The sequence below is a fragment of the Poecile atricapillus genome, chromosome 23 (genome assembly GCF_030490865.1).
Source record: "Poecile atricapillus isolate bPoeAtr1 chromosome 23, bPoeAtr1.hap1, whole genome shotgun sequence".
Classification (NCBI taxonomy): Eukaryota; Metazoa; Chordata; class Aves; order Passeriformes; family Paridae; genus Poecile; species Poecile atricapillus.
Window position 1 is genome coordinate 2,244,475 of NC_081271.1, and position 18,190 is coordinate 2,262,664.

At 47.7% G+C, this 18,190-nt stretch overlaps 1 protein-coding gene across 1 annotated transcript; it reads right to left on the reverse strand.

Moving 5' to 3' along the window:
* Nucleotides 1-5,268: 5,268 nt before the first annotated feature.
* Nucleotides 5,269-17,496, reverse strand: PM20D1 (peptidase M20 domain containing 1). The gene is made up of 13 exons (XM_058856059.1): nucleotides 17,286-17,496; nucleotides 15,343-15,429; nucleotides 14,582-14,814; nucleotides 12,990-13,076; nucleotides 12,132-12,265; nucleotides 11,584-11,703; nucleotides 10,748-10,823; nucleotides 10,476-10,537; nucleotides 10,157-10,235; nucleotides 9,044-9,115; nucleotides 8,370-8,538; nucleotides 7,594-7,693; nucleotides 5,269-6,873 (listed from the first exon to the last, which is right to left on the reverse strand). The coding sequence occupies exons 1-13, from the start codon at nucleotides 17,479-17,481 to the stop codon at nucleotides 6,744-6,746; spliced, it is 1,545 nt and encodes a 514-aa protein (XP_058712042.1). The 5' UTR covers nucleotides 17,482-17,496; the 3' UTR covers nucleotides 5,269-6,743.
* Between the last annotated feature and the right edge of the window lie 694 nt (nucleotides 17,497-18,190).

Here is an 18,190-nt window from a genome sequence, read left to right on the forward strand (position 1 = left end):
AGATCCAGGGAAACCCGGCTGGATCCAGGGAAGGAGCACCAAGGTGCTCAGCAGATCCCACTGGATCTCAGGCTCCTGCCAGGCTCAGAACAAAAGGTCACGAATCTTGTCACGTACCCTACCTCTGTTCATGCCAAACTGTCCCACAGCAAATAAATAGCACAAAAAACTCCTGCTCCAGAGGTCAGCTCCTGGTTGCTCTGTAGAATTCTGTGTTCCTGAATGAACCAGCTCCTCTGATTCACGCTTTCCTTTTATTTATGCCTTTTTTTTTTTTTTCTTGTCATGAGTGGAAATTTTGAGCAGTTGTTTTTCCTTCCTGCCTTTCCTTTCCTCCCAGGAAACAGTCAGCAGCGAGTTATTGCTCAGGGTGATGATGTGAGCACAGCTCCAGGCCTTGGAGACACGTTCTGGGCCAATAAGGGTGGCTGGGACATGGGAATGTGGGGGGGAAAGGGGAGGGCAGCACGGGAGCCTCATTCCCACATGGATACAGGACTCAGGCGTGCCTGGAGCTGCTGACTCCGTCCCTTAAGGAAACCCCAGCAGTTGTGGGCAGGGATCCATTGTGGCCAGTGCTGTGGGCTCTGCTGCTTCAGTTCTGCCTGCTCCCATCAGGAGCTGGGCACAGCCAGGTGTTTTCCTGGGAGATTTGGTGCTTTTGGAGAAGAGGATGATTGGAACATGTGGAGCAGAACAGGAGAGATGAGATTAGAGAGAGATCAGAGAAAGCAGCACTGATAAGGGACTTTTTATATGGGCAGAGTGGGCTTTAAACTGGCAGAGGGCAGGGCTGGATGGGATCTTGGGAAGAAATTCCTCCCTGGGAGGGTGGGCAGGCCCTGGCACAGGTGCCCAGAGCAGCTGTGGCTGCCCCTGGATCCCTGGAAGTGCCCAAGGCCAGGCTGGACAGGGCTTGGAGCAGCAGTGGAAGGTGTCCCTGCCCATGGCAGGGGTGGAATAGATGAGTTCAAGTCCCTTCCCAACCCAAACCATCTTGGGATTCTGGGATTTTAAGGGATGAGGAGCCTTTGGGGTCATTTCACTCATTCTCAGGACCTCTACCAGCAAAGAAACCTCATGGAAAACTTGAGACACCCAGAGACACATCTCGACTCCAGCCACAGCCAACTCCCAATCTCCAGCTGGGACTGGAGCTCCAAACCCTGCCTCCATTCTCCTTTGTCCACACAAACCTGGCTGCAAGGCTCTACTTCCACCTTCATCTTTCCTTCCTGACTCGGAAAACCCATCCCTCCCCCAGGATGGAGCCTCCATTCTTCCCTCACCTCCCCAAAAACAACGTGCACCCCAATGTGACCTCACTGCTGCCCAGCTGCAGGCTCAGGAAGTGGAAGTGTGGGGACAAAAGCTGCCTGAGACAAGAAAACAGAAATAGATAAAAACCCCCACCAGCGAGGCTGAGATCAAAAAAGCAGAGGATGAAAGGGCAGGAAATTGGGTTTCCAATTGCAGGGAGCAGGTAGCAAAAGCAACAAAAATGTTTGGAAAGGAAGGAGTTGAGCACTGAGCTGTGCTGGATCCTGGAATGTCTCATGGAATGTCTCATGGAATGTCGTGCCCATGTGTTTTACAGCAGCCACGTGATCCTGGCACTACTGAACTGCCCAGCTCTGGGCCAGCACTCAGGAATAGCCTCAAGAGGCCCTTTCACAGGAGAATCCAACAGAATCAAAAGGTTTGGCCAAAGTCACTCAAAAAGTCCTGATACAGAAATGTCAGTGCCCTGAGAGGTGCCTTTGCTCCCTGTCCTGGCTCCACCACTGCCTGTCACAGATCCTAACGGAGCCCCAGCTGCTTCTGAGCCAGGATCCTGAAGGAACAGGGCTCTTCATCCCTTACAGGCAGGAATCTCAGCAGGAAAACAACCCTGAGCAGGTTATGGAGCAGGATTTGTCCCTTCAGATGTCACTGCAGGGCACAGGCGGCTCACGAGGGCAGGACACAACGCCAGCAGCTGGCCCTGAACTGGGGGAGAAGTGCACATCCAGGAAGTTCTGTTTTGCCAGCCTGGAAGCAAACAAACCCATCTCCATCCTTTTTTCCAAGGTCCCAGCTGTGTTCCTGTGTCCCCCACGTGCTGGGCCTGCTGTGACAAACACAGGGCAGCCCCTGGCAGGTCCCTCCCACGTGAGAGCACCTGGGCCTGGCTTTCCTGTGTTCCACAAGGGCAGAGGATCCGGTGGGACAGCAGGGACAGGGACACCTGTCATGGAGCCACCGGGGATGTGCCTCACATGTCAGCTTTGTTCCAGTTATAGGCTGTCAGGGAATTCATTTACAGTCACAATTAGGCTGAAGAAAACACTGATACCACAAGGCTGGCCAGACCAGAGAGTGATGATAAGAAAAAACACATGATAATCTCTTAATTCTCTCCTATTTCCTGCTCCATGAAGACCCTCTCACTTCCCAAAATCCCAAAGAGGATTTTGGATTAACATGTTTGCATACAAGAAGGCAGTCCTGCGGTACCAACATCTAAAAATCCAAGTGGGAAGATATCAGATCTGGAATATCTGACCCAGGCCCCTCCACAGGAGCATCAAGGCCAGGCACAGCCTTCAAATGATCTGAGTATTTACAGGGCTGCAATAAACCACACCATTGTGCTGGGTTAAAAATATTAATTAAAAGAGGCATGAAAAGCACCCTGGGAAAAGCTGCATGATTTGAATGTGGCTTGTAAAGACCCCCTGCCCCAGGGCAAATCCCTGAGTGCCAAACAGCATTTTCCCTTTGTCCCCTACCCCCTGCTCTAACCACCCTGCCATGTGGTCATTTTCCTTCCTGCTGAGAAGTGACTGCAGCTTCCTCTGGGCCCCCCACCACAGCTCTGAGATCAGCTCTGCAATCAGCAGAGGGATCTGCAGGGAGCAGGGCCCTCCCTTCCCCACCACGCTGAGCCCTTTATCTCTGCCTCCCGCTGCCCCGGGAAGCTGTGGGAGCGGAAAGCCGAGCCAAGCCCCTGCTCCAGCGTCACACAGCCCTCCCCGAGCTGCTCAGCCAGGAAAATCATCCCCTGGGCAGCATTTCTGCCCCACTGCAGGCCCTGGGATGGTGGCACAGAGCTGCCAACGCTGCACAGACCTCACAGCAGCACATCTCTAAATGGTTGATTCAAGAGCCTGAATTTGGAACTGAAGGGACAAAAATTCTGTGAAACTTCCAGAGCACCAGCAAGGACTGAATAAATTGGCAAGAATTTGTGCAGGGTTGAAGCAGCAGGGTGAAGAGAACTGAAAAGCAGAGAGTTCAGGGTTACAAGCTGAGCTGCAGGTGAGGAATGCTCCTCTCTAACAGCAAAGGGCACCACTGAGGCTGAGCAGCCTCCAGATTCTCAGTGGATGTCTCACTCCACAGCACTGATCCAGGGAAATTTTCACAGCACCTGCTGGAGAAAATGGATTTCAGCAGCTCCATGGCATATCAAACGAAACAGCAAAAGAGGAGCCAAGAATGCAGTGTCAAATGCAAAGCTGGAGGAAACAACTCTGTAAACACCTTGTTCCTCCAGCTCTGAGCCTGAACTCCCCACGGCCACTTGGGGCTGAAAATAAACCAAGCTCTATTAAAGAGAGCCCAGCAACAGAGCTTTCTTTAGAAAATGCAGGTGTGGGATGTGACCTTTTCTCCAGGCTGTAGCAGGCCCAGCTCAGCTGGCCCACAGCAGTCTGACAACTGCAACACCTCCCCTTGAGTCACTGCTGGCACAAAAACATCAGCGCTGCAGACTTGGGGAAAAGCAGGGGAAAAAGGAAGTTGCTGTGGATGTAACACACACTGGAACTGGGTTAACACAGTGCTCAAATGTAGCTGTCAATATGACTGAGTTACCTGAATTCAGAGCAGAAAATCAGGCTCTTCCTTCCTTCTGTGAGTCAGAGGTAATTGCTCTCCCTGCTCGAGGCACAGTGACTCACTACAACACAAAAAGAATAGCCCCGGAGTCGTTAATCTGTGTTTTCATCATGTGCTTGGCATTCTCCAGTAACTGCTCACACCATGCAAGGCTGGAGGTGACCTTAACAGAAAAGGCATCATTCATATTGTTCTTATTATTTATGTGAATTTTACACCCTGCTTAGGACAAGTGACATCCTCAGGAACATCTGGGACAGTGAAATGGGGTAGGAAGAGATTTGTCCTGACAGGAGTGCACACACCAAACATTGAGTGACTCCCTGGAATTGTGTCAAACGATTTGGCAGCAAATGTGATAAAATGAAGAGGCTTAAGAACACGAAGGCAAAGCTGCCCCACGGAAAAAGAACAGATATTCAGAAGTGACTGGGAAAATGCATTTTAGTGGCCTCTGAGGTTGCAGCAAAGCTCTGCTGAGCACGTCCCCAGTGCAGAGGCACTGTGAAATCCCAGCCCTGGATGATGAGCAGCACTTAATGAGCTCTGCAAGGAGCAGCCCCAGCCAAATCTCATGGCACACATTGACTCAGGAGCTGCCAAACCCAGCCCTGCCTTCCCAGCACCCTCTGCCCTTCACTTTTCCTTCAGCAGCAAAATGAATCTTCTTCCTGTAAAGAAACAATCCTCACCAGGACAGAGGTGAGGGGGTTTTTGCTTGGGGGAAGATTACAGAATATAAAGGATGCTTTATGTCTTTAGGACACATTTGCTGGTACAACAGGTAACAAATCCCTCCTTCCACACCACAACAGCGTGATCCAGGTCAGGATTTCCATAACCTGTGCTCTCTCATGAGACTTTTCCCATTTTCTCCCTGTTTTCCCATTTTTCCAGTCCCTCTGACTGGCAGCACAACCATTGGCTGTTAAACAACATTGACCCCATACAGCCACAGCCAAAGCAAAGGCTTTAAATTCAGTTTTACAGAGATTTGCCAGAGAAAAAGCAACAACAACAACCCCTTCTCTGCACCTCCCACTGCCAGGGCTGTGCTCCATTCAGTGCTGTGCCCACACATCACTTTTGCTGTGCCTGCACACAGGAGTTCACAGGAGCAGTGACACCTCCACAAAAGAGCCACAGACACGTGGCTGAACAAATCACAAAGTGCAGCAAACCAGAAAAGATGCAAACTATTTACTGCCCAACAATGCCTGGCCAGGGTGAGCTGATTTTTGTGCAGAAAAGGGAGCAAAGATTAAAGCTGGCTGGAAAATAGGTGGGTTTGTTTTGATGGAAACTTTATGGATTGCTCAGGTGTGGGAATGACTTCACTGCAATTACACAGCTACATAAAAAGACTAAATAATCATCAGAAAAGAATTCACATTCCTCATTTTATTAGATGAAACTGTCAGTTTTGTTTCAATTATTCAGTGGCTGATACAGTTGGAGCCCTCTGGCCACAGTGATAAGATCAGACTACAAATAAATAAGAGAACGGTGAACGGAAAGAATTGGAATCACAGTTCCATCAGTGTTTTTCAGGATACATTTCAGGGTATTTCCTGTACATTCCAGCAGATTTCACAGTATGAATTTAGAGCAGAACATCCACCCATTCCAGTGCATAATTTAAGTTCTGAACAACAGATACATCTGTGCAGCAGGAGGAGCTGTGCTGGTCCCTGCAGCACTGTCACACAGCAGCTTTCAGGCTTTTCTTTGGCTAACACCACATTGTTAACTATTTACTGATAGAATTAATTTAATTAACTGATTAAATAAATTACTTGTCTAATTAATACTGGTAACCCCAGCTGTCAAGGCCAAAAGAATGCTGAACACTTTAGTGCTGTCACAGGTAGGCAAGAAGAGCAAGATGAAGCAGAGTCAACATCCATGGCCTGCCTATCCCAGGATTCCCAAAAAACTGAGCAGGAAAATGGAAATGGCTTGCACTGACAGTGAAGGAACAAACCTCTGACCCCTCTGACCTGGAAGAAATTGAAGGGCTTCCCATCTTTCACAATCAGGTTCTCAGAAGAGCAAAGGAGAAGCTTAAACTGATTCAGTGAGAAAAGAGACGAGCAGACAACAGGGACTGAGTTTCTAATTTAAAGCTGCAATCCCTTATTCTGACACCCAGTTGCACAAGACACCCTGAGCCACACCACGAGTCAGGGAGGGAAAAAATAATCACCAAAATGATGGGAAGGAAAGTTTTCAGCACCTCCTCAGTTACAACAACATACAAGCTCTGGAGTACCTGAAATTAGAGTCAGAAATCAGTGCAGCCATGGGAGTGAACACTGGCATTGGCTCAGAGTGCCAGGGATGCTGGTGAGAGCATTCCCTGGGAAGTAATTTGGGAGAATCCCCTGGGAAAATCCCCTGGGAAGCAGCCCATGCCCAGCAGCAGTGCCAGAACCTGTCAGTGTGGCTGTACCAGTGAGAGGAACCCTGTCACCAAGTCACAAATCCTCCCCGTGAGCTCCTGGCAGACACCTCACCTGAGAAAGATCCACTCACCATAAAAAATGAGTTTGTCAGAAGCACACAGGATGATTCACCTGGTGCTGAGTGACTGCTGGTTATACCTTAGATTTTAGTGATTACAAATTTCAGAGGCTTAAAGTGCTGAAAAATAATTAGTGTCAGGTTAATGGCTGCACATCAGACCCCGGAGAGCAGAAATCAGGGTTATTTGTTGGGGTTTGCCAGGTTCCCACCTGTATGTAAACCACAATATAAAAAAACCCCCAAATTCCAGCTGTAGCTCAATACACAGAACACAAATGGATCTTCAACCCCCTCTGTCCCTGAGTCCACCTGCAGCTGCTCCTCCCAGGAGTCTCTCAGAGCTCGTGGGAGTTGGCGTGGGGTTCTGGAAGTGTCTCGATGTCACAGTTCTTGATCAGCTGAAAGAGGAACTCCACCTGCTTCTCGTAATTCTCAATGGAGATTCTCTCATTCAACCCATGGATCCTAAAAGAAGAAGGACATTTTTCAGTGCAGGGGGAATTTCTGACCCAAGTGCACACACCCAGCACCCTGCTTGGCTGTTGACTTCATAAAGCAGTGCACAACAGAAAAACTCAGCGATACAGACTGAAAACTGCACTGTAACCAACCCAAATTCACTGATTCAAAGGCTCAGAGCCCAACATCTAGGTCTGGAAAAGAATCTAGAACTCTAATCTGGAAATAATCCTCATGGCCCATTTCTTGGCCATTTCTGTCACTGTCCTGTACAGCCAGGACACTCAACTCCTGCATCATCTGCACCTCAATAAAACGGGAAATCTAAATAAGCAAACAATCCCTTGCATGATGATGTTGTTATCACGTAACTGTAGGAAATTTCAAATCAATTCAGAGTGGCAAGTGTCCAAATATGTGGATAAATCTGCAGGACAAGGCCAGCCACCACACCACCACCTCTCACACTGCTGCAGCACACAAAGGATCTGCTCAGCACCACTGAATCAAGCACCAAATGGGTCCTGCCTGCATTTGAAGGAACAAGGAGCCAGGGCTGACACTATCCCAGGGTGATTTCCACTCCCAGCACCCAAATCTGCAGGAAATGGGTGGCCTGACAGCGTCTGAGGCCAAGGTACTCAAGGCTGGGTTTCCTCCTGCCCTCTGCTCATGGATCTTCTGTTTCTGTGGGCCCACCCCAAGAGCTACCCACGTGCTCAGTACCTGGGGAGATCATCCTGTTTCAGGAGCAGAGGGTTGAACCTGTAAATGGCCTTGGTGATGTTGGTGAAGTGCCTGCTGTCCGTGTTTCCGATGCACGTGCCTGGAAAACAAACCTCAGGTTTGTTCTGCGGGAGAGGAACAACTGAAGGTTAAAAAGTGACCCACTTTTCCCCAGGAGAGAGGAAAAGCAAATGATGAGAGTCCTGCACTGCCTGCACCACAAGCATCACTGAAAACATGGATTGCTGAACATTCTCTGCCTCAGGAATAGAGCTGAACACACAACTCACCCTAACAACAGCCTTGACACTCAGCCTCCCCAAAAATTTAAGCTTCAAACTTCAATCCAACAACTACAGAGCTAGGAAGGAGCTGCAAAAAAAGGGGGAAGGGGCTGGGATCATGAGGAACAATACAGAAAAGCAGGAATGGCTTTGCCAGCTATGAAAACAATAAAAGAAGAAGCTAAAGCAAGACCTCCTCCTCTCCCTCACAATTCCTTTCTTCCCTGAAGAGATTTCTTTGTATGTGCAGAGAGCCCAAGTCAAGGCTCATTGTTTCTGTCAGCTTCCTGTTTGCTTTTTTGCTTCCACTAGTAAAAAACAACATCAAAACTTTTAAAGCATAAAGAGGGAACGGAATAAAAAGAGGAAAAAACAGCTGTTTCCAGTAGTTAACAGCTGGGGTGGAGGAGTACACAGCAAATGGAAACAAGGCAGTGCTGGGGGAGGGAAAAGCAGAAGAGGAAACAATAATCATCATGTGCCTGCTGTCACCTGGGACTACACTGTCAACATCTGGGAAAGTGTCCAGGATGGTTTTTTGAAAAATATGGATTGCAAATGTCTGCTCATCCCAAGGACTGATGGGCAGGGGGTCAAAGGCCTCCACCACATCAATCTTCACCCTGTCATCAGCAATGGTGTTCCTGACTGCCTCCAGCACCTGTGGGTGAAACACAGAGACAAAATGAGCACAAGAAATGAGAAAGCAGCCCTTAGAGACATCAGCAGATGTTCAGCTTTCCAGAAGACATCTGTCTGTGAACTGTCAGTTGTGGCTGCAAACAGACTGAAGGTGTGTCAGTCTCTCTTCCTCTTCTGAGTGCATGGCTGATGCTTCAGTTGAATTTTTTACCAGATGCACATCATTGTCTCAAGGCACTCCTGAACTGCTTCAGCCCTGAAGGGCAAGTGCTCAGCCTGCTGCTCTTGGAAATTATGGCATCAAATACTCCAGAAAAAGCTTTCAGGGAGAGAAACTTCCAGCAAAGGCTTGGGGAGGGAAGATTTGCACTGAGAATGTTTCACAGCTGCCCTGGGCTGGCCAGGCCTGTCAGACCTCCTGAAATGTGCAAGATCCCCAAACTCTGCCAGGTCACAAAGCCAAGGCTCCCATTCAGCATCACAGATGATCCACGTGCTCTTTGGCATGAGGAGATTGGAGATACCTCAGCAGCTGTCTCGGCTGAGTGGATCCTGAAGTTCACCGTGGCTCTCGCAGAGGAAGGGATGACATTCACCTGGAAAAAAGGAAGGGACAAAGTTTAAAAGGCAGTGAAAACCAGAATAAAACTCCAACTGCAAACTCAGAACTGCTCAAACAACTGCAAGCCTCAGATGCACCACTGTTTCCTCCACGTGTGATGACTCCTGTGTTAAAACACCGTAAATCTTATCTAAAATGCAGATAAATACACAAAGAAATATTCGTTAAATAAATAAAAATGAAGTTAGTTGTTACTTACATTGAAGTTTTTCTCTCCCTGCAGAAAACTTATACTGAGAAATTCTAAAACTCTGGGCTTTTTTTTTTTTTTAAGTGATATTTTTCTTTCATTGTCACATTACATGCTTCATACTTGGGTAAATGTAAGTCACTTAACAAATGATTTTTATTGAATGTGTAACTCTTCCTATCTACAGACTGAATATTTACAACTTTGTTAAACAAAATTGTGTGTAATCTTTAGAAAAAACCCCAAGAAACCAGGGTGTCACTTCTCTCCTGGCCACTCCGTGTCACTGTTCAGCCACTGCATCTTTTCCTGTCCAGTGATGCTTTTCAGACACAGATTCTTTCAGGGACACACCAAACACAGCCTGTTTATTTGCCAGGGCTCCAGCATTTTTGGACAGCTCCAGTTCCTTATCAGGGCAGGATCTGGCTGTTATCTCTCAGTCCAAGGTGCACATTTAACCCGCCTGGGGCAAACCCCAGACCCCTGCTACAAATGTCTGGGCCAGGGAAGTGTTTGTGACTGTGACAGTTTCAAATATTGCCTTTGATACTTTGCAGGATTATGCAGAAACCACGTTTTCTTGTGTTTCTAAAATATTAACATTCTAAAATATTAACAATTTGAACAGTGGTGGACAGAGGCCAGCTGCTTCTGAAAGGAAGTGGTTTGCAACTGCAGCCAAATCCAAGCCACATCTGGGGTAAGAATGAGACTGTGGCACCACACAGGGCCCTCACTGATCTTATAACTGGATATAAATAGATGGAAATTAAATGTCCTGATCTTCTCATCATAATTACTTGGAGAAAAATCCCGAAGTACCTTGATTCCTGCATTAAACAGGGTGACTGCAGTGGTCGTTCGGATCAAGGCATTGGTGGAAGGTTTCCAGGCAAGGACTCTACAAAAATAAAAACAAACAAACAGAATTTTTCAAATAAGTTGAATATTGCTAAAAAATAAGCACTATAATTCTACAGGCAATAAGCTGATTGATGGTTTATTCAATTAATGAAGTGGTTATTAACAGGAAACCACCCAATTATCTGAACTATAAAATAACTGATTTCCTGGGAAGATTGGAAAACCATCTTTTAAGGGTGAGAGGCTGGGAATGTTTATCAAAGATCTCTTTTCTTACCTGCTGACAATAGGTGAGAACAGCCACAAATTGCTCATGATGATGTTGAGGGGAAACTTGAACTAAGGGGAAAAAAAAACCATGAATCAGAAAGTTTTTATTTGTTGAGAGCGCAGTGGAGTCACTTGAATATGGACAAAACAATTCCAGCAGAAACAATAATCTGGGAGAAAAACCAGCTTTTTTTATCCTTTCTATATAATTGTGCTCTAAATTCTTCACTGGGTTACTCTTAGGGAAATTTGGGAATGAAATCCTGCTTCTCTCCTCACCTCTGCTGCGAGGTGCTCCATAGTCATGAGCTCTGGTCCGTAGCCAAACAGGTTGCGCAAGGGATTCTGCTCCAGCCTACAAAACAAATCAACATTCAAAAGGTAAAAAACCAATTCTCTGGCTGTTATTGCTCCAGAAGGATGCCAGGAATTTGATTTGTGAAATGTATCCCTGTTATTGGAGATGCAATCACACTCTGCTCTCCTGGTAAGTAAATGTGCAAGCACAGCTCTGCAGATTTCTGGGCATTCCAGTCACGTGCAAAGATTTCCTTGGAGAAACAGCTGAAAAAAATCCCAAAGCCTGGCCCCTATAAATACATGGAAAACCAGAAAAATAGCACACAAATCTCACCATGTCTGCACATACTCAGTTTTTCTAAAATATCTATTTCTTTCCCAATTTGGTATCCACACAGAGATGTAAAGAGATGATTTCTGCAGTCACATTATGACTATTCCATGTTCACTGGCTTGGAGAATTCCCAGCTGAGGTAGCAGGGATGTGCAGGAACGAATTCCAGAGAAACCCTGCCACCCAAACAAAGGAATCTCTGCTGCTACAGAGTAAATTAGGGCAGACAGCACTTGTCTTGCTTTTAGAGAAGTGGCTGACACTTGGTACAGCTGAAGTGCAGAGACTCTGCAGACACCTGGCAATTGTTCCTTGGCTGGGAATTGCATTTCTGCCCTTTCAAGTGAGCTACAAACTTGCAATTTCAAATATAGAACAGCAATTTGAAAAAGACTCCAAACACAAATATTTAAAGTCACCTATCAGTGATTTAGAAGTTTTTTTGACTGTGTTTGACACTGGGTGACAGGGAAGCTCTCACCTGGACATGGCTGCTGCCAGAATGCCAATACTTGTCTCCTTAGGAGGAAAGGATGAATGTCCTGGCTCTTTTTCCACAGTGAAGTTCAGTGTCATTGAACCTTTTTCTGTGACAGCAATCCTGGACAATGATAAATTAATCAATGAATTAACAAATAAATGACTAACGCAATTCCAAACACACACGCAACAGACTGTAGATAAAAATAATTACTCTGCATAGTTTTAGTATGATAAAAACCACTCCAGCAGCAACAACAAATCATTAACATAGTATTTAGATCTCTGCAGGACTGATGCCTGGGTTGCTTCTCCAGTGAGCAGAGCTGTAGAGCATGGAATTAAAATGCTCAGTGGAACACTGTGCCTCTGTTAGCACGGCTGTGATGGACAGCAGGCAGAGGCTGAAGGTCCCTGCCCTGCACTTTGTGCCACTGCTGCAGCTCCAGCAGCACAGCCACACGTCTTGGAAACACTCTGTAATGACATCAACAATGTCATTTATCACTAATTAATGACTGAAAATTAATCATGGTGGTCCATTCTTACATAGCCACTGGCTTCTTCACCCCTGCAATGATCCCATCCAGCACCGCACTCCCCTCGTCCAGCAGGAAGGAGAGTTTCACTCCTCGGGCTTCCAGCAGAGCTGCAATTTTCCTTGCTCCCTTCAGACCAGACACCTGTGGAATCCAGGCAGAGGAACTGATCAGATCCAGCCAGAACATTGGGAGGAAAACTGGAAAACATCTTGCTGTTGGCTACAGCACAAGGAATGCACAAAATGCCCTGGGGAACGGCTCCAGAGCAACCATGAAAGATTCCTCCAGGAAAATTAACTGCAGATTGTTAATGGCCTGAGAGCAGATGAATTTATATGCATGATGAGGAGTGCTCTCATTGATGAGTCACTGACTGCTGCTTTCATTTTGATATCTCAGAGCTATAAACTCCACAGATTAGCAATTGCAGACCTATTTATTTCAACTATTAATAACTCTTTGTCTTTATATTTTGACAACCAAACCCACCTCCCCTGTCTCTCTGTACCACTGGAACATTTTTGCCAGTTCCTCCTGAACATTTGGCACAGCTGTGTGAATCTCAACCCAGCTTTTCCTGTCTCCAAAATTGGATTCCTGCTGCACCTTCCTTGCAGAAAAGAATTCGAAGTGACACCCTCCGGTGTTCTTTTCTCTTTGCTCATCACACCAAAGCCTTTGTGAATGTCACTCCAAGCCAAGCAACCAATCCATAACTGTGACCTGGGGCCTGACATAGTATCTCCCCACAGAACCAAGAAAAACAGGAAAGACCTTCCAGCTAAACAATGTTTCAAAATTAAGCTTTGTTACCTACAGGAACAATGTGAACAGGTTGTTGTTTCAAGGAAAGGAAAGAAAATACCTCCTCATCGTGGCCAATGCCAACGTAGAACGAGCGGCGGGGTCTGTAATTCCTCCTCAGCAGAAATTCCAGAGCTTGCAGGATGCCCTGCAGGAAGAGCAGAACGTGCTGAACCATCCTGTGTGGCAATAAGGAGAATAAATGCAACAGAATGCAGAGTGATGGAAGAGAACAGTGATGCTTTCACAGCCCTTGTGCTGCTCACAGCTAAGCCTTGATTCCTACAGCTCCCACTGAGGATATTCCCATTCCTTGGAAAAGACACTGCAGTGGTTTTGATCACAATGCTCTGACAGGTGCCAGTGTCAGGGTAGGGAGGTGAAACACAGAGCAGCTGGTTCAAACAAACGGCACAGGGAGCCCACAGAGTCAGAATTATCCAAGGAATTCACTGTTCCCTGAAGTGCCTCTCACACACCCAGACTGGCTCTCACTGGAGCTACCAAACCCAGGGAGTTTAAGGAGAAGAATGTTTTGTACAAGAAGTGCCAAGATGACAGAAACAGAACAAGAAACTTAATCTGAAGAATGAGAAATTAAATCTACCATTTGCTAGGGCAATATATATATTTTAAAAAAAACATTTTCTTTATTATTCCATCTCTCTTCTTCAATTTAAATTACTCAATTTTTCACATATCACACCTCTACATTGTCAGCACCCATTTTTTGCCATGTTCACTGAAATTGCTGATTTTTTTTTTTGGCCATTTGTGGAGTTACTTGTGCAGCTCACAGCAGAATGAAGCACCAACCTAAACTTTTAAGTTTAGGATGATTAAACATCCTGGAACTTTCTAGGAGTGTGGCCTGTGTGACACTAAACATCTGCTCAAATTTAAATGCAGGGCTGCCATGGAAGTCATCATCAAAGTCACAAAGGGACAATTTCCTTATTAATTTTTCCATCAACCTTTTCCCAATGAGAAATCTTTCCCAGATCAATCTTTCCTGAATCCACTCCTCCCAAATGTGTTTAGTACAAAAGCTCTTTGTTCTGCCGCAGGCTGGATAAAAGATGCAGGGTTGTTTGCCTATCCTATTAAATAAACAGTGTTTAATTTGAAACTCAATCCTTTTCAAAGGGCCGGTTTTGGCTTGGAGTGCTTCTGTGACACCTAGGAAAAAGGAAAAGATCTATCCCTGGTCTCAAACACAGCATTTGACAGAGAATTATGGAATGGTTTGGGTTGGAAGGGATCTTAAAACTCATCCAGTGCCACAGGCAGGGAAATTTCCACTATCCCAGGCTGCTCCAGCCCGGCCTTGGACACCCCCAGGGATGGGGCAGCCACAGCTTCTGTGGCCACCTGTGCCATAAAACTTTAAACTGGCATTTAACCAAATTCATCTGCATCTGTGAATGGGATTCTCCTGATTCTTCATGAGTTTTAACCCTCTTTTCTTCAGTAACAGTGGTCACACCGCTCCATCTCCAGGAAAAGCTGGGAGAAAACTGCAGGACCTGGAATTTATCCCTAACAGAAAGAGGGGTGAGAGAGACAGCAGAGTGAATTCCAAGAGGATGGATTGCTCCCCTCTGCCCTTGCCAGGCTGTGTCTCTGTGGAAGGACATTACCAAGCACACGTACGATGGCAGAGTTTTTGTTATCCAGCGTTCCTCGCCCGTAGATGAAACCTTGGTGCTCTGCAGCCGAGAAAGGAGGGAAATCCCAGCCCTCCTGGGGAGCAGGCACCACATCCATGTGTGCCAGCAGCATGTAGGGCAGCAGGCCAGGGGCAGAGCCCTGAACTGTAAACAGGTGGCTGTATTTCCCAACAATTTCATGTTGGATGAACGCTGAAGAAAATACAGCTGGGAAGACTGTTAAGAAAAAAAAAAAAAAAAAAATTAAAGACGCATGTAAAAGTAAAAATTAACAATAATGGCCAATTTTAGCATTATTCCACAGAGTTCACACCTAGGTAGCATTGGGGAGGGAACTGTAAATAAGACATAGCAGAGAATAGAAGTTCTCACACTTGGGGTTTGAAACTTTCCTAAAAAAAACCAGAATTCTTGTTCAGCAGTGCTGCAGCTCTTTTGCAGGGAGCAATGATGGAACTGCCAAGAAATTAGGCTGAAGCAGCAGCAGTCATCCTCTTTTCATTTTTTTTATGGCATTTAACCATCTCAAGCACCAAAACCCATCATTACAAGAAGCCTTTTGAACCTTTTGGGGCCAAGCCACTGTTGCAGAGGGGACACATGTGTGACATTTCTGACAGGCCTTTCTTCAGCAAAAATATAAAAATCTCTTCCCTTATATCCAGGAACGACCCATGCTCTCTTCAATTTGTTTATGAAAATGAAATACAGCAGCAGAGATTGCCAAGGCTGAAAGTTCAGTACCTTTCTGAATGTAACTCCCAAATTCTGCCATGGCAGTTGTATTCAAATCCTCTGGAGACCTGGACACAGTTGGGATTTTAATGGCCCCTTCAAAGAAACACAGAACAGGAATCACTCAGCACCGAAATGGAACAAAGCTCAAATTGCACTTCAAATGGGGAAGCACATTTATGCTCCTGAGTGTTTTTCCAGGCTTTAAACATTATTTCACAGCACAGCACGAGCTGCCACGACCCAAAAAAAGACTGACGTGCTTCAGCTGGGCCGTGCACATGCAGCCACCAGCATTTCCTAACAGCTCAGCCAAGGTATCTCTCCAGATAATTTGACTCCACTTTTCATGCTGAAGTGTTGAATGATATTGTTAGAAATGCTACTGTCCAGGAGCAGCTGCAATTTGCTTGGGTGATCTGATTCCCCAGAGCCACAGACTCCTCTGGCAGCTGGACAGGCAGCTGAGCTGGCAGTCCAAGGTTCTTTCTCAAGAGTAAGGCAGGTTGTGATGGTTATTACACCTCCATATTGCTCTATTAATTAATCTATATAAACAGACAGGGCTTTTGTTGGCCCTTTTGGTCTGCCCTGTCATTTAAACAGGTTCTCCAACATCCAGTCCCTGTGCTGCAGAATATGGGGATAACTCAGTCCCAGCTGCCTTTCCAAACAGCAGCTGCCAGGAGGGGTTTTGGATTCTTTTGAGGTTGTGTGATTCATGAATTAACACAAAAATCTATTGTGAGCCTTCATTTTCCCATTAAAAAAAGAATGCAAACATGATCTGCTAGGCAATAAATCCTACGAACCAGCAAGGTATGAGGTTTACACACAGGGTTTTATCACTTGGTGCCAGATTGTGGTTTCCAGCACAGTGCCAGCCCTACTGAGAGCTAAACCCCTCAAATCTTCTACGTCAGACAGCACAGACTGGTCACAGCAGTGCTGAGCCAGAACAAGAAAGGGAGAAAATCCTGACAGTGACTTATCCAGTGGACAAAGGGATGTCTGGAAACACCGTCACGGGTGTCTGGTGAAGTTCTGTGTGTAGGAGCAGGAAACGGTGGAGAAAAACAACACAGGGCAAGAGTTGGCTCAGGAGAACCCCAGGATGGCTGCGGCTGGAAAATCCCTCTGGGATCAGCGAGTCCGAGCTGTGCCCGATGCCCACCCTGAGCCCTGAGTGCCACCTCCAGCTGCCACCTCCAGGGACGGGGACTCCAAACCTCCCTGGGCACTTCCAAGGCCTGGCCGCCCTTTCCATGAGGAAATTCCTGCTGCTGTCCAAGCTGAGCCTCCCCTGGCCCAGCCTGAGGCCGTTCCCTCTCCTCCTGTCCCTGTTCCCTGCGATAACATCCCAAATCCCCCCCGGCTGTCCCCTCCTGGCAGGGACTTGTGCAGAGCCAGGAATTCCCCCTGAGCCTCCTTTTCTCCAGCCTGAGCCTTCCCAGCTCCCTCAGGATTCTCCAAACCCTTCCCAGCTCCCTCAGGATTCTCCAAACCCTTCCCAGTTCCCTCAGGATTCTCCAAACCCTTCCCAGCTCCCTCAGGATTCTCCAAACCCTTCCCAGTTCCCTCAGGATTCTCCAAACGCTTCCACACCTCCCTCAGGATTCTCCAAACCCTTCCCAGCTCCCTCAGGATTCTCCAAACCCTTCCACACCTCCCTCAGGATTCTCCAAACCCTTCCCAGCTCTCTCAGGATTCTCCAGCCCTTCCTGAACTGCAGCGCCCAGAACTGGACTCGGCGCTCGAGGTGTGGCCTCAGCAGAGCCCAGCAGAAATTTTCAATCACTTCCTTAGTCCTGCCGGGAGCCAACACCCGGTTCCTGCCAGGGAAAGCACCTGGGGCGAGGCCGCCTGCACTCCCGTCCCCCCGTGCCCTGGATCCCCCCTCAGGAGGGGCCAGTCCGGGGCGAGGGGGGCTCACAGCGCTCGGGCCCCCTCACCTCGCAGCGCCTCCTTGAGCTCCCGCCGCTCGCCAGCGCTGAGGGCGGCGGTGCCGGCGCTCCGTGCCCAGAGCCGCGGGACCCCGGCCGGGGCTCGCAGGACGAAGGCTCGGAGCAGGACGGCGGCCGCCAGCGCCAGCACTACCGAGCCCAGCGCCAGCAGCGCCGCCACTGCCGCCCGCCGCCCGCCCGCCATCACTGACCGCCGCCCGCCCGCACCTGACGAGCGTGGCCCGGAGCCAATCGCCGCTCGCCCTGTCGGGATGGCGACCAATGAGATTGGAGCAGGGGAGGATTGGTCCCGCCCCTCTCGCGGGTGCTGCTGGGAGCTGTAGTTTGCTGGGAATATGGCGGCCGGGGGAAGTGCGGCGTTAGGGAATGTTTTGTGTTGGAAAAGCTCTAAAATCCCATTTTATTCCACCCCTGCCATGGTCAGGGATACCTCCCACTGTCCCAGGGCGCTCCAAACCCTTTCCAGCCTGCCCTTGGACAATTCCGGGGTGGGGCAGCCACAGCTTCTCTGGGCAACTTCTGCCAGGACTCAGCACTGCCACAGGGAAGAATTTTTTAAGAATATCTTGGGATGCTGCTGTAAAAAAGATGGGGATAAAAGGAGTTCCTGTGGGGAATAACCATCCCCAGGCTCATTGAGGCCACAAGTGACACAGAAGGATGCCAGGACTGGGCCAAGGGACAGCCCAGGGAATCTCTGTGTTGTGCAGCTCCAGTCCTTATAGACTTTAAAATCCATCTGCTTTTCAAAATACATCACTTCTTTCCTTGATTCCACCAGCTAGCACGACAGAACAGTTCTCATTCCCTTCTTTACAGCTGTTCTGAACTGAATGTGAAGATTTATCCCAAATTCCCATGGCATAAACTGTCCCAGGATGCCAAAGACCAGC

Bases quoted from the DNA above. Each gene is read 5' to 3' on its own strand.
- PM20D1 (XM_058856059.1), bottom strand. From the start codon at position 17,481: ATGGCGGGCGGGCGGCGGGCGGCAGTGGCGGCGCTGCTGGCGCTGGGC. The intron at 13,077-14,581 runs GTACGTGTGCTT...CTCTTCCTGCAG, and splicing joins ATAACAAAAACTCTGCCATC to GGCATCCTGCAAGCTCTGGA. The intron at 12,266-12,989 runs GTATTTTCTTTC...TGGATTCCACAG, and splicing joins GCATTGGCCACGATGAGGAG to GTGTCTGGTCTGAAGGGAGC.